The sequence below is a fragment of the Trachinotus anak genome, unplaced genomic scaffold, assembly GCF_046630095.1.
Source record: "Trachinotus anak isolate AG129_WGS33_773 ecotype Australia unplaced genomic scaffold, CSIRO_AGI_Tana_v1 ptg000012l, whole genome shotgun sequence".
In the NCBI taxonomy this organism is placed as follows: domain Eukaryota; kingdom Metazoa; phylum Chordata; class Actinopteri; order Carangiformes; family Carangidae; genus Trachinotus; species Trachinotus anak.
This window is the reverse complement of record NW_027273863.1, coordinates 27,371,951-27,387,543: the sequence shown is the minus strand read 5'-3', so window position 1 is coordinate 27,387,543 and position 15,593 is coordinate 27,371,951. Positions and strand designations below refer to the sequence as shown.

General features: G+C 42.6%; 1 protein-coding gene and 1 gene segment (V, D, J or C); one reads left to right on the top strand and one right to left on the bottom strand.

Annotated features, from left to right (window-relative positions):
• Positions 1 to 15,593, bottom strand: part of LOC139628550 (uncharacterized) — a 352,652-nt gene that overhangs the window by 272,597 nt on the left and 64,462 nt on the right. The gene's annotated exons all lie outside the window — the stretch shown is intronic.
• Positions 11,583 to 15,470, top strand: LOC139629742 (T cell receptor alpha variable 14/delta variable 4-like). The segment is given in 2 exon segments: positions 11,583 to 11,625; positions 15,121 to 15,470. Coding segments are annotated over 2 exon segments (393 nt in total).

The window sequence follows — 15,593 nt, the reverse complement described above, 5'->3', positions numbered from 1 at the left end:
AATCCTATTGACTGTCAATTGTATTGACTATTTAGGAAAAAAAGATCAAAAACAGCATATGAATAATAATATGGAATACAGTGTATAGAAGAGAGAGGAACCTCCACATTCAGAGCTCAAGCTGACACACTGACCATTTTTGTATGTCGACCTTACTTTGGCTCCAGGATGCACTTTGTTCTGTATTTTTGAGACTGAATTCAGTGAAAATCTGTAGAAGATAAATTTTACAGGTTAGACTCCTAAAGCAGGGAGATTGTAGCTTGGCCAATGATGAAAGATAACACAAGCTGACACACTGACCAGCTGCTGGAAGCCTTTTTCCACACTGTTGAACTCTACTTTTTACCTCCACTAGAGGGCGACATCATCAAGTAGGCAGTGCACTACTTCCTCACAGTGTTCAACCACTGTGTCAATAATAACTGCTGCTGTGAAGAGAACAAGTGTCAGACTGAATGTTGAACATCAGCTAGTTTCTCCTGTTGATTTCAACCTTGTTGTAGAGATGGAACATTGGCTGTGGATGATTCTTGCTGCTCTTTTCTTTGGTAAGATAGAAGCACAACATGTTTCCTCTTCAAACACTTTGACATATTACTGAGCTCTACAGTCAGAGCTTGAATCTTTATGATCCAGAGAATCAGAGCAGATCATTTCTGCTGACATTTGTTACCTTGTAAAAACACTTGATATGGTTCAAAGTGACAATGATCAGTGAACATCACATCTATTCTACGTGTGTGTGTGTGTGTGTGACTCTCTGGATAGGTAACTCTTTAAAGCTACTGATTGTTCTCCTTGAATCAATCATCTTTATTGATTCATCTCTTCCTCTGCATGTTCTGTTCTTCCCCAGAGTGTAAAGGAGAAGACAGAGTGATCCAGACAACAGCAGATGTCACTGCTACTGAAGGAGACACAGTTACACTGGATTGTTCATTTGAGACTGATTATCCAAATCCCACTTTATTCTGGTACAAACAAGAAGTCAATGGTTTCCCACAGTACATGCTGAGATGTTTCTCACAGACAGTAGACCATGCTCCAGAGTTAGAGAAAGAGAGATTTAATGCTGCAATCAACAAGACATCAACATCAGTTCCTCTGAAGATCCAGAAGCTTCAGGTGTCTGACTCTGCTGTGTACTACTGTGCTCTGCAGCCCACAGTGACAGGAAACAACACAACTCTGTACAAAAACCTTTGCAGCAAAGACAACACAATACTCCACAACATCCACTAGAGGGAGTCACACACTGTTACACTTCAGTGGTTCCTCATGATCCAGTCCAGATTCTTCTCAGTCTTGAGACACAGTTGTAATGAGGAGCTTTAGAGATGAAGAGAATTTGACATGTGAGTCTCCTCCTACTGACTGCAGAGCTGCTGCTTGGCAGAGAACTGTTTGATTCCAGCTGTGAACATCAGACCAAACACAACTCACAAAACCACTCACAACTTCTTCATCCTGAACATTCAGTGACAACATTTCACCTCTGTGAACATGGACAGACTCACTGTCATGTTGTTCTTCTCAGCTCTCGTAGGTACGTATGTTTTAGACCAGACAACCTGAAACACAAAGACATTTTCAGAGCTGTACACGACCAGTTTGGATATTTGTTTCGTTAAACTTCAACTGAACATTTGAAAGATCCAGATCTAGACAATAAAGAGTCATCACTTCATCACTGATAACTGCTGACTCTACTGTTGACAGGATCATTTGTTTCCTCAAAACTGTCTGTGTGATGTTTGTCAAATGATGGATGTGTGACCATGGAGCAGAACTCTAAATATAACATGTTGTTTCCCTCACTAGGTAACAGCTTAGAAGATGATATTACTGCCAGCAGTGCTGAAGTGTTTTCATCAGAGGGCCGTGTTGTTACTCTGTTTCAGCACTGTAGCCAGGCTGACAGACAGCCACAGCTCTGTTGACCCATCTATACCTTTAGCCCTCAATTGTAATGACTTCATGAGCTTCTTTACAGATAAAATTGTCTCTGTTAGAGAAAAAATTCACCATCTCCTCCCCACAGCTGGCTCAGATGTACTGTCCAGTTCAGCAGCCTCAGAGTCCACTGTAACTGGCTTATATTTTGACTGTTTCTCTCCTGTACATCTCCCTGAGCTCACTTCAACAGTTTCTTTATCTAAACCATCAACTTGTCTTCTTGACCCCGTTCCAACAAGGTTGTTCAAAGAGGTTTTTCCTTTACTTGACACCTCTATATCAAGTCTGATTAACTTATCTTTATCAACTGGTTATGTACCGCAGGCTTTTAAAGTTGCAGTAATTAAACCTCTACTTAAAAAGCCTACTCTTGATCCTCATGTTTTAGCCAATTATAGACCTATATCCAACCTCCCCTTTATTTCCAAAATCCTTGAGAAGGTCGTTGCAAACCAGTTATGTGATTATTTGCACAGGAATGGTTTGTTTGAAGATTTTCAAACCATCATAGCACCCAGAAACTGCTCTGGTTAAGGTTACCAATGATCTCCTCATAGCTTCAGACAATGGACTTGTCTCTGTACTTGTCCTACTAGATCTTAGTGCCGCATTTGACACCATCGATCATAAGATTTTATTACAGAGACTAGAACATATGGTCGGCATTAAAGGAACCGCACTAAGCTGGTTTAAGTCATATCTGTCAGATAGACTCCAGTTTGTTCATGTTAATAATGACTCCTCTATCATAACTAAAGTCAGTCATGGAGTTCCACAAGGTTCGGTGCTAGGACCAATGCTCTTCAGTCTATATATGCTTCCTCTGGGAAACATTATTAGGAGGCACCAGATGAATTTCCATTGTTACGCAGATGACACCCAGCTGTACTTATCCATGAAGCCAGGTGAGACTAACCAGGTAGCCAAGCTTCAGGTGTGTCTTAAGGACATAAAAATCTGGATGACCAGTAATTTCTTACTCTTAAATTCAGACAAAACTGAAGTTATTGTAATTGGCCCAAAACACCTCAGAGATACACTATGTGATAATATACTGACTTTGGATGACATCACCTTGGCCTCCAGTGCTACAGTCAGAAACCTTGGTGTCATTTTTGACCAGGACTTGTCCTTTACTTCACATATAAAGCAAGTCTCTAGGACAGCCTTCTTCCACCTGCGCAATATTGCTAAAATCAGACCCATTCTGTGTCTAAAGGATGCTGAAAAACTAGTTCATGCATTTGTTACCTCAAGACTGGACTACTGTAACTCTTTATTGTCAGGATGTCCCAAAAATTCAGTAAAAAGCCTCCAATTGATCCAGAATGCGGCAGCACGAGTACTGACAGGAACTAGGAAACGAGATCACATCTCTCCTGTGTTAGCCTCTCTGCATGTGATGCAATGGGGGGCAGAGCCTTCAGCTATCAGGCTCCTCTCCTGTGGAACCAGCTCCCAGTGTGGGTTCAGGAGGCAGACACCCTCTCTACCTTTAAGATCAGGCTTAAAACTGTCTTGTTTAGTAAAGCTTATAGTTAGGGCTGGCTCGGGTATGTCCTGACCCATCCCTTAGTTATGCTGCTATAGAGCTAGACTGCTGGGGGATTCCCATGATTCACTGGGCGCTCTCTCCCTATTTCTGTCTCTCTCCCCCTCTCTCTCTCGATGACTTCATGCCATTAACTTTGTTTCCTTTTCTCTCCCGTAGTTTGTGCTTCTCCTCTCTCTCCCTCTCTCTGTCCTCATTCTGCAGGTATCTCTGCCTCTGGAGCAGCAGGATCCAGATCCACCACTACTCATCTTTACTATTAACCACTGTTACCTGTCATTATTACTGATAACACCATTACCTACACAGCTGTTCCTGGTCTCTCTCTCTCTCTCTCTCTCTTCTCTCCCCTCTCCTCCCCCTCCCCCTCTTTCTATCTTCTCCTGAACCCAACCGGTCGAGGCAGACGGCCGCCCACCCTGAGCCCGGTTCTGTTGGAGGTTTCTTCCTGTTAAAAGGGAGTTTTTCCTCCCCCCTGTCGCCAAGCGCTTGCTCGTTGTGGGAACTGTTGGGTTTTTCTCTGTAACAAAGTAAGGTCTTGACCTTACCCTGTAAAGTGCCTTGAGATAATGTATATTATGATTTGGCGCTATACAAATAAAATTGAATTGAATTGAATTGAATTGTCCTGTAACTATTCAGTTAAAGCTGAAAATCTCCAGTGGTATCGACAGGATCCTGGATCAGCTCCTCAGTATCTTCTCCTGATCACTGATGCAAAAGAGCCTGAAGTGGTGAGAGCAAAACCTCCAGACCCTCGACTGACTGCTGAACTGAATGAAGAGAGAAATCAAGTCCATCTGCAGATCTCCTCTGCTGCAGTGACAGACTCTGCTGTGTACTACTGTGCTGTGAGGCCCACAGTGACAGGCAACAACACAACTCTGTACAAAAACCTTTGGAGCAAAGACAACACAATACTCCACAACATCCACTAGAGGGAGTCACACACTGTTACACTTCAGTGGTTTCTTGGATTTAATTTCAGATCGATGAAGATGTGGGGATGAAGCTCGTAGACAAAAGTCAGAATCAGGAGAAGTTTTCTTTCACATGACACAAACTGATGAGAAAGAGATGTGGTGTGATATTATTCTGATCATAACTGAGTGTAACAGCAAACCCTCTGACATCTAACAGATCTCAAATACAGGTTTTGTTTGTTAATTATATTAGTGAGGCTACAAAACTGACCAAATGTAGTTAAATAAAGTGAATACAACATTAATATTAAACAGTTTTTCAGTAAATGTGAGTCATCATCACATGTAACACTGTATTAACTACTGATTAACTACAGTGTTTCTGCTGCTACCATTTCTGTGTGAAGCCAAAATCCTTGTGCCATGGCAAAATATAAATTCATTCATTCAAATTCTAATAAAAATCTGACCAAGACTCCTTGGGGATTTGACAGTGCCCCCCATGCAGGTAATTCAGTGATATAGTGATATGTAGCAGATGCTGATTTAGGATAAAGCTCCAATAAAAACTGAGCTCAGGTATTTTCTGAGGAAAAGCAGAGACTCACTTCCCACAACAAACCCACTGGTTAGACTGAGTCAGATTACATACACAGGAGCAGTGAGGCTGTTGTTACGCTGTTGAGTGAAGCGCTGGAGACAGACTGTTGTTAAGCTGTTAGCTTGTTCTTACCTGATCCAATGATGTAGTTTCATGAAGATGAACATTAGAGAACTAAGAAGATCATTTGATGGAGCTGAGTAAAGACAGGAGAGGAGTCAAAGAGGAAGAACCATGACAGGGTTACACACCAGTAACAGACTTGAACAGCAACAACAACAAACAGAGGTTCATACATTTACATGTTCAAGCTCTGCTTTATGATCTTTTCTGGATGAAGGTGTCAGCTGAGTAAAAATGTTCCTGGACTCAAAGAGCGACACTGAATTTCTGGAACCAGAGGAAAGAAGCTGAAAAAGTGCAAATCAGAGGAAATGATTTCACAATAAACTGCTGTGTGTTAGAAATAAAGACGTCAGTCTTCTCAGGGGCAGTGGATTACATCACCTTTCACATGAATAAAACACTGTGCTGTGAATTTCCAGGAACTTAAATGTACATGTGATGTATCTGCTTCACTCAGTGTTATTTATACACTGCCATGAAAACCTGAAGACTCGGAACCATGGGTAAAATTTCCACCTGTGTCAGTGAGTGTGGGTATAAAGGCAGGGTCTTTGTAATGTACATTCATTAACATAAAGTTATGTCATGGACAGACTGATCATTAGAAAAGAGTGTGGTGCAATATTTTCTCTTTCTATTTTCTGTTGGCAGCAGGACTTGTGTTTAGTGTCTGTTGTTTCTTAAATAGCGATGATGTGAAGATGATGGAGGAAACTCCGCTGACACCGTCTTGCTTGTACATAAAAAGGTTTATTACAAAGAAGTCCAGCATCAAATCAAGCACCATGGATTGCCTGAGAGAGGAGTCGAAGCCAATATGAATCTCCTCTGAGTATCAGCTCTAACTCCCTGTCTATATAGGTTGGTTGTCTTCATGAACATAAAACAAAATATATGGTCCATAAATTAAAGGGCTTCTTTACATAAGATGGGGGAGTCACCCATCTCCAAATGATACCTAGACCTTTTAACCTTTAGCCCCCTGACAAAACATACCAAACCCATGAAATCACATACCATAGGGAACTTCAGATACTACATGTCTTTATGAAACGGTGAGAGCTGGTGTTCAAAACTTCTTTCAACAGAGTGAATCAGAATCTGACATCCTTCTATTTCTACAGAGGAAACAAAAAGCTGCTACAGTCTGTTAACCAGGAAGAAGAGTCAGAGAGAGAAGAGAAAATACAGATCTAAGAGGAGACGGAGAGATTCAGGGAGGAGCTGAGTTGTTACTGAACTATAGAAGAGAGAGGAACTTCCATATTCAGCAGAGTTCAAGACACAAACCATCAACATCACCTTTATTCAACATGCTGTCATTGGATCATTGTGGATTTTCTCTACTGTTTCTTTCCATTGTTACAGGTATGTTAGATTCTGCATTTAAAGAAAGTCTTTTAAAACTTCTTGAATGTGATTCAGTTATCAGAACTTTTACATCTTGTAAGAACAGAGTTCTCGCTTCCTTTAGGAGTCAGCTGTCAAGACCTGACTCCACTCAAGACTGAAGAGTTCAGTTCAGAAGGCAGCTCTGTTACTCTGTCCTACACATACTCGACGAAAGCAACAGGTTTTGATTTTTTTCTCTGGTATCGACAATATCCAGGAAAACCACCAGAGTTCCTCATCTCTCACTTGGGAACTCAAAATAAAACAAACTCTGGACTGTCAGTTAAAGTGAGTGATGATGGAGCCAGAATGGATCTGCAGATCTCCTCTGCTGCAGTGACAGACTCTGCTGTGTACTACTGTGCTCTGAGGCCCACAGTGACAGGAAACAACACAACTCTGTACAAAAACCTTTGGATCAAAGACAACACAATACTCCACAACATCTACTAGAGGGAGTCACACACTGTTACAAGACTGAGTTTTAGAGACTGTGTCTGTGGACTGATGAGGAAAACATCATGAAAACTAACATAAAGGTGATTTTTTTGGTCCCACCCACTTCAGTCCACCTCAGCCAATGAGATTATTAGTGTGTCTAGAGCAGAAATGTTTGAGGAACTAAAAGCACAATCAGCTTGATGTTGAGGAGAAGGGCTGTGCAGCAGAGAGGCTGTTTAGTTGTTGGATTCTCCTGCAGTGGAAGAACATTGTTCATCTGCTGTCTGTTTGGCTTCAACTCCTCCAAAGACATGTTGCTTTACCTCTTTTTGTTTTTCTCTCACTTCATAGGTGAGTTTGACAACAAATGAGAGTCTCAGTTCACCTGCTGTAGCAACAAGATATTTGACCTCCATTTGATCACTTTCACAGTTGAAAAGGCACAATAATGTGTCTTTGTGATGAAGTCCTGTACAATGTAGTTGTGATGTGAGCTACAGTTGAGCTGTTTGTGTCCACAGAGTAGGAACAGAAGGACAATCTGTCACACTCACATGTCAATATCAGACAACGGATAAATATCCTGTCCTTCACTGGTACAGACATGATTCTGACCTTCAGGCTCCTCAGTTTATACTGTTGAAAGGAGCAAAGAAGAGCACAGCTCAATATAATCCTGACCCGAGTCGATATCAAACCCAAGCATCAGACACATCAACTGAACTGACCATCAGCAGACTAACCCTGGCAGACACAGCTCTCTACTACTGTGCTCTAGAAACACAGTGATACAAAGTGTAGAAGAGGCTGTACAAAAACCTGAAGACAGATATCTGACTCCTCTTCAAAGACGAGGGAAGTGGTATTCAAAGCACAGCTTGATATCAGATGGATTCTGCTAATTCCTGTTTTCTCAGAGTCACTGTGGTTACAGCTGCTAATGAAACACTGTGGGAGGATTCACATGAGCAGCAAATCCACATCAATGACAAACCACCTGGATGAAGCTTCAGACACAAGACTCCATCAACAACAAACTGAAACTGTGTTGAACAAAGTAAAAATGACTTTTCTGTTCATCATTTCAGATTCAAAGTTTTTCTCTTTTCAGCAGGAATATATTTGTGCTGTATTATGAAAATTGTGTATTAAACCATGACTGAACATGATTTTAAGGCAACACTGATTTTCTGCTGACGATGCTTTAAAGAAATCAGATGAAATATTGATGTTCATCATTTTCCACAGAAAAGTGAAACATCTTCGTGTTCACACCTTTATTTCTACTGCATCTCCACAGGTGTATTAATCCCTCTATTATCACAAGTTGTCGTCAGCTGTGTGAAATGTGATGCTCAGACACCAGCTAATGGGGTTAGTGTTAATTCTCAAGAGGTACTGAGACAAACTACTGTTCTCATGTCTTTGGTAAAAATCAGCTGTGTTTCCAGCGCACTGACTTCAACAGTACTGACACAAAGTCTCTCACATATATTTACCACGATGTCCTTTAGGCAGAATGAGTTCAACGCTAAACATTAACGGCTCATTCACTGTCCTCTACTGACAAGCCAAGCCACTCTCTAGCTTTGTGGCTAACTCAATTAGCAACAGATAAACTGGAAGCATGTGATTCGTAGCTGCTGTCAGCCTGATACTGATGAGGAAGGAAATGATGGGGCTGTTCACTGACTCCTGCTGACTGTCTGACTGACTGTTTCTCTAATAACTTTACAGGCTGCAGCCGACTCTGCTCAGCTACACTGCTGCTCAGAGCAGGAGAGGAGCTGCTGTCAGGCTTACAGAGGGTTACTGTCATTCAAACCCCCTGGATGATGCTTCAAACACAAAACTCCATGAACAATAAAAACTCAATGTCAAACCTAACACCCAGGTTTCTTACAGCCTCGGTTGGGCAAAGGGATAAAGAGGCAATTTTGATATTAACATTGTTATGACAAGACTGATTGACTGGGGTGACAAGGTGTTCAGTCTTAGAGAGGTTTAGTTTAAGGTGGCATTCCTTCATCCATGCAGATATGTCAGAGAGACAGGCCGAGATCCACGCAGAGACAGTGGGGTCATATGGCAGGACCCACAGGTATAGTAGGATGTCGTCTGCATAGCAGTGATATAGGAAGACATGCAAGCAGATAATTGGACCCAAGAAAGTTGTGTATATTGCAAAGAGCAGAGGTCCCAGAGAATTGGCAGCAAACAATCTTCAGCAAACATCCAGTAGAACCGCAGTTCACAAGATGAAGAGTCAAAGTGTCTGAATTTAAAGAAACAGCAGCTTTCACAAAACCTCCATCATCACTGCTGTCAACCTGACACTGCTGTAGAACATTACAACTTCCAAACTTCACCTTTAAAGCAGAGACTAATCTGACATTTTCAATCCAGGAGAAAAAACTCAAACATGAAAAGTCTGATTGTGTCTAAATGATCAGTCTTTTTAGTTCTTGTGATATTTGTTCCACTAAAAAACCTTTAATACTTCAGGTAAAAGTGCCAGTTATAAAACAGGAGACGTCTGAGCTGAATCAACAGAGATGACTTCATCAAAGATGAGCTGACACTGCCTCAAAGAAAACACAGGTTAAACACAGTGAGAGCAGGGGTAGATATTCTGCCTCTTTGCCCCCAGTGGTAGAAAACAACTGGGAAAACTGACATGAAAACACAGAGAGAAAGAAAACAGACCCTGTGTTTCTACTGAATCTGGACTCAAACAAGTCTGGTCTCCTGGATCACCTGGGTCAGACCAGTTCATTTTACCTTGTTGGAGACCAGTGGAGAAACTAAACCTGGTCCAGTGCAGAGTTCTGAGCAGAGGCTGGAGGAAAGACTCATCACAGTGTTTGTATGAGCAACACAGACTCAACATGTGACCTCTCTTCTGTAAAACCCATGACTGAATTCAGTGACATGTTGACATCAACACTGGTAAAACTTGGTGTTTGCTGTAAGAAGTCGTCTGAGCAGGGGGAGATGTAAACACAGGTGTTACATCCCCAAGTGGTCCAGGGGAGTGGGGAGTAACAATGTTAAATAAAACCGGGGAGAAGGAATAACTAGGAAACAAATGTAAGGTCACAAATAAGGAAATTTATTATAAATTAAATAAGTTAACCAAAAAACCCTTCACGGCAACACAAAACGGGCTCCGGATAATGGGCGAAGCCGGTAGAACCTGGAAAAGAAAGAAAGGGCAACAAACAGGAAACGGTAAGTTGTAACAGAACACCCTCCCAGCCACAGGGAGTAACACGCAGAAAGTATCTGGTGCACACACAAAAACTGGCCCACTGGCTGATAACAATGATCAGAGCCGTCACCACTCGCTAGCTCACACACAGCCTCACACTGCCGTCTGACCCACTGGCACCTGCACATCTCCACTCTCAGCCTTTATACCTGCTCTAATGAGCAATGGGACACCGGTGCGCCCACTTGGCACAGGAGGGCGGTACCTGGAGTGACAGCAAACAAAAACACACAGCACAACACTACGGCCGTAACAACAGGTTTAGACCAAACTGAGAACCAAAGATGTTCTGCTGCACCTGATCAACATGAACACAACATGAACACAACCTGAGCTGCACCACTGCACCAACCTCACAACAAGAGAGTCAGTTTGGAGACACATACACTAATGAAGAACTGCTGGTGGAAAACTGGGAGTGCATCTGAGAGACTGCTGGACTGGTGCACGATGATACAGCTCATAGACTCAACCAGTTTCCACCTGAATTTGACCAGACTACACAGGTATTAATAACAGCTCCAAATACATGCTGGCTTTGTCCACCAATCATTGAAGAGCCTCACAGAAAACAATGGTGGTGAAGTTGATCTGAAGACCTCACACTAACAAGATCTACTGGGAGAAACCTGTTTGGAAATAATGTTAATTCAGGGAGATACACTAGGCAGGACAGTGTGACTCAGACGTTGGGCTGTATGCCTCTGAGACTCAGACCAGTGTCAGATCACATCCCTGTGTATCCAGGGCCAAATAAAATAACAACCATTTCTGTGAAATGTTGTGCCGGTTGCTGTGTGAGGTCTTGAGTAATGGCTAAACAGTGTTTTGTGAGGTCACACTGACCTTGATATTTAACCTTTGACCATGAAAATCCAGTCAGTTCATCCTTAAGTCCATGTCAAGGTTTGTACCAAATTTAATGAAATTCTATCAAGGTGTTACTGAGATATCACGTTCACAAGGCAAAAACCATGGTTGTGAAGTCACCATGAATGTGACCCTTGACCTTTTACCACTAAAGTCTAATCAATTAGTGCTTGAGTTCTAGTGGACATTTGTGCCAAGTTTGAAGGGAGTCCCTTGAGGAGTTCTGGAGATATTGCGTTCACAAGGCCAAAACCACTTTTTCTGAGGTCGCTGAGAACTTGACCTTTGACCCTTAGACACCGACACCTAATCAGCTCATCTTTTAGCCTGGTGAACGTTTTTGCAAAGTCTGAAGAAATTCCCTCAAGGCATTGCAGAGGTATTGCGTTCACACAGCAACAACTGTTTTGTGAGGTCACAGTGACCTTGAGACAACCTGAAGACAAAATGCCTCAGGTCCTGGCTGCCGCCGGCACCCACGCCAAAAAAGGTAGAATATGGAAAACCAGCTGGTGGAACGTTACAATGATTTCAACATTAAATATGATTCTTACATGTGTCTTTGGAGACATATTTGGTGGTGAGTTAATGAGGGTATATTAAGAAACATAGTACAGCCTGGTTGTGTGTTCCTGTGTGTGTCTGTTCAATGAATTCATTGGACTCATCTCTGATGGCGATGAGTCTGCCTACAGGTGGGAGACTGAGCGTCTGGTGACCTGGTGCAGGCAGAACAACCTAGAGCTAAACGCTCTGAAGACAGTGGAAATGATAGTGGACTTCAGGAAGAGCCCAGCCCCACCCACCCCCATCTCCCTGTGTGACTCCCCCGTGGCTACCGTGGAGCATTTTCGCTTCTTGGGAACCACCATCACACAGGATCTCAAATGGGAGCTAAACATCAGCTCCCTCATCAAAAAAGCTCAGCAGAGGATGTATTTCCTGAGGCAATTGAAGAAGTTCAACCTGCCAAGGACTATGATGGTGAACTTCTACACCTCCATCATTGAGTCCATCCTCACCTCCTCCATCACCATCTGGTACGCTGCTGCCACAGAGAGGGACAATAACAGACTGCAGCGTATCATCCACTCTGCTGAGAAGGTGATTGGCTGCAATCTTCCGTCCCTCCAGGACCTGTACGCCTCAAGGACTCTGAGGCGTGCAGGGAAGATTGTAGCTGACTCCTCCCACCCTGGACACAAACTCTTTGAGACACTCCCCTCTGGCAGGAGGCTGCGGTCCTTCAGGACCAAAACCTCTCGCCACAAAAATAGCTTCTTCCCATCTGCTATTAGCCTCATCAACAAGGCTAGAGAGCCCCACTGTTGCTGATCAATTGCACCAATCACCAGAAAAAATTCCTTGTATGTGAAAACATACTTGGCAATAAAACTGATTCTGATTCTGATTCTGATTCTGAATCGACACACACATGCACACTTGCTGTGATCTATCCTGCCTCCTGTGCATAACGTCCGTCCTTGATTTGCTCTTTGAGGTGAATAAAGAAAGCTGGACTGTATTAGTTAAATATATTATATTATAATATATATATTACTTCATATACAGTTAAACATATTCAGGATGGTCATGCTGGTGGAGGATGACATGTTCACATGTTCACTCAGTGGGAAAAAGTTTCCCTAAGGGGACAATAAAGTATCTACTCTATTTATCAGTGGGGGAGTGTGTGGATATCATTTTTGGAGAACAACACTGTTTCCAAAAAAGTTGTCAATAAAAACAGAATGTGATGATTTGCAAATCATCAACAGTTCATCTTCACTCATTTAATTTCACAGGACGGTTCAAACTAACTGCTGTGAAATGATCAACTTTACAAAATCTCCACCCTCATCCAACATTGAAAACTTTTTTTTTGTTTTTTTGGGCATTTTTATATGTTTATGTGTTAGGACAATAGAGGTTGACAGGAAATACAGCAGTAGAAAGCAGGTAAAGGTCATGCAGCAGAGTCTGACTGGTGCAGAGTCGAACCAATGACCCAGGCTACGTCCACACGACGACGTTTTCATTTGAAATCACTTCTGCTGCAGAGTTTTCAAGCCTCGAAAACGCTGCTGGGCCTGTTTCAGTTTGAAGACTCCGGGGCTGCGTTGTAGCCTGGACGGACGAAAACGGAGACCTTTGGAAACGATGACATAGACACACCGGGTCGCTCCCTGATTGGCTCTTTTCAGCCGCCACAACCAGTGATGATCAGCTGAGCACACCTGAGACAACTGGCTTCCTGTTTACACCGGCTTGCACATGCCCAGTATCAGTGAATGGTCACACATGGAAGCAGATTGTTTCTGATATGGAGTTGAAATGCTGGTCTGGACGGAGATCATTTTCATGTGAAAACGCTGTTTCCAAACGAAAACGTAGCAGTGTGGATGTAGCCTCACTGCTCAGTGCATCTACACCCACATAGTATGAGTCCTAACCACTCGGCTAGTGGGTTGCCATCACAGTTACATGTATTTTTTACCATTTTTGTATGTTGACCTTACTTTGGCTACAGGATGCGCTTTGCTCTGTATTTTTGAGACTGAATTCAGTGAAAATCTGTAGGAGATAAATTTTACAGGTTAGACTCCTGAAGGATATTTTTAGCATTGTGCAATAGCATTGCGTGTGTGTGAGGATTGCAAGGTTATGATGCTTGCTTTTGTTAACTATAGGTTGGGGAGTTGCTGAAGTCTCAAAAGGGAGCAGGGTGTTACAGATAGTGAAGCCAAGGATGTGTGGAGGGGTTGTTCTTCAGATGCGGGGTGGACATGCCATGAATAGACTGCAAAGGTAGAAGATGAGGATAGAAGTGTGAAAGGACACAGTTAACTGATAGAGGGGAGACAGCCCTGAGGAAAGGGGAGGGTTGTGTCTGTCTCTGTCTTCTCTTCTCTGTTCCACACACAGAAAAATCAGCTGTTGCCAGGCAGGAGTGAAGGAGGTCAAATGGAGTCAGATAACCACGAAGGAGGCGCCTGGGCGAAGGCCGGTCGGGCAACAGCCAATGAAGAAGAGTTCAACCTACATTCCTTGCTTTCTTTGTGTAACAGTAATAAAAAGACCGGGTTAGGGGGAAGTTAGTGTGTCAAACTTTGTGAACTGGCACAGCTGCATGTTGTTGTCAGGGAGAGATAGTTTGGACCCGGAGCTCTGTAACGATCCTCTTTTAATTTTGTGAAAGCTTGTTTAATAAATTAGTGAAAAGAATTCAGAATTTGTCTCCTGCATTAACTTCATCAAACGAATGTGCGAGTTTACTTGAAATGAGAAAAGGCAGTAAACTCAACACTCCTAAAGCAGGGAGATTACACACATTCTGTTCCACTATCCAAACAGAGAACCAGTTTCTATTTGTTGACTCACAACCAATGTAGCTTGGCCAATGATGAAAGATAACACAAGCTGACACACTGACCAGCTGCTGGAAGCCTTTTTCCACACTGTTGAACTCTACTTTTTACCTCCACTAGAGGGCAACATCATCCAGTAGGCGGTGCACTACTTCCTCACAGTGTTCAACCACTGTGTCAATAATAACTGCTGCTGTGAAGAGAACAAGTGTCAGACTGAATGTTGAACATCAGCTAGTTTCTCCTGTTGATTTCAACCTTGTTGTAGAGATGGAACATTGGCTGTGGATGATTCTTGCTGCTCTTTTCTTTGGTAAGATAGAAGCACAACATGTTTCCTCTTCAAACACTTTGACATATTACTGAGCTCTACAGTCAGAGCTTGAATCTTTATGATCCAGAGAATCAGAGCAGATCATTTCTGCTGACATTTGTTACCTTGTAAAAACACTTGATATGGTTGAAAGTGACAATGATCAGTGAACATCACATCTATTCTACATGTGTGTGTGTGTGACTCTCTGGATAGGTAACTCTTTAAAGCTACTGATTGTTCTCCTTGAATCAATCATCTTTATTGATTCATCTCTTCCTCTGCATGTTCTGTTCTTCCCCAGAGTGTAAAGGAGAAGACAGAGTGATCCAGACAACAGCAGATGTCACTGCTACTGAAGGAGACACAGTTACACTGGATTGTAAATTTGAGACCAATGATCCAAGTCCCACTTTGTTCTGGTACAAACAAGAAGTCAATGGTTTCCCACAGTACATGCTGAAATGCATCTCACAGACAGTAGACCATGCTCCAGAGTTCCAGAAAGAGAGATTTAATGCTGCAATCAACAAGACATCAACATCAGTTCCTCTGACGATCCAGAAGCTTCAGGTGTCTGACTCTGCTGTGTACTACTGTGCTCTGAGGCCCACAGTGACAGGAAACAACACAACTCTGTACAAAAGCCTTTAGAGCAAAGACAACACAATACTTCACAACATCCACTAGAGGGAGTCACACACTGTTACACTTCAGTGGTTCAATCAGAGTTTGTTGCATCATTAAACAATGAAACTCTGATGACCATGAGGTGTG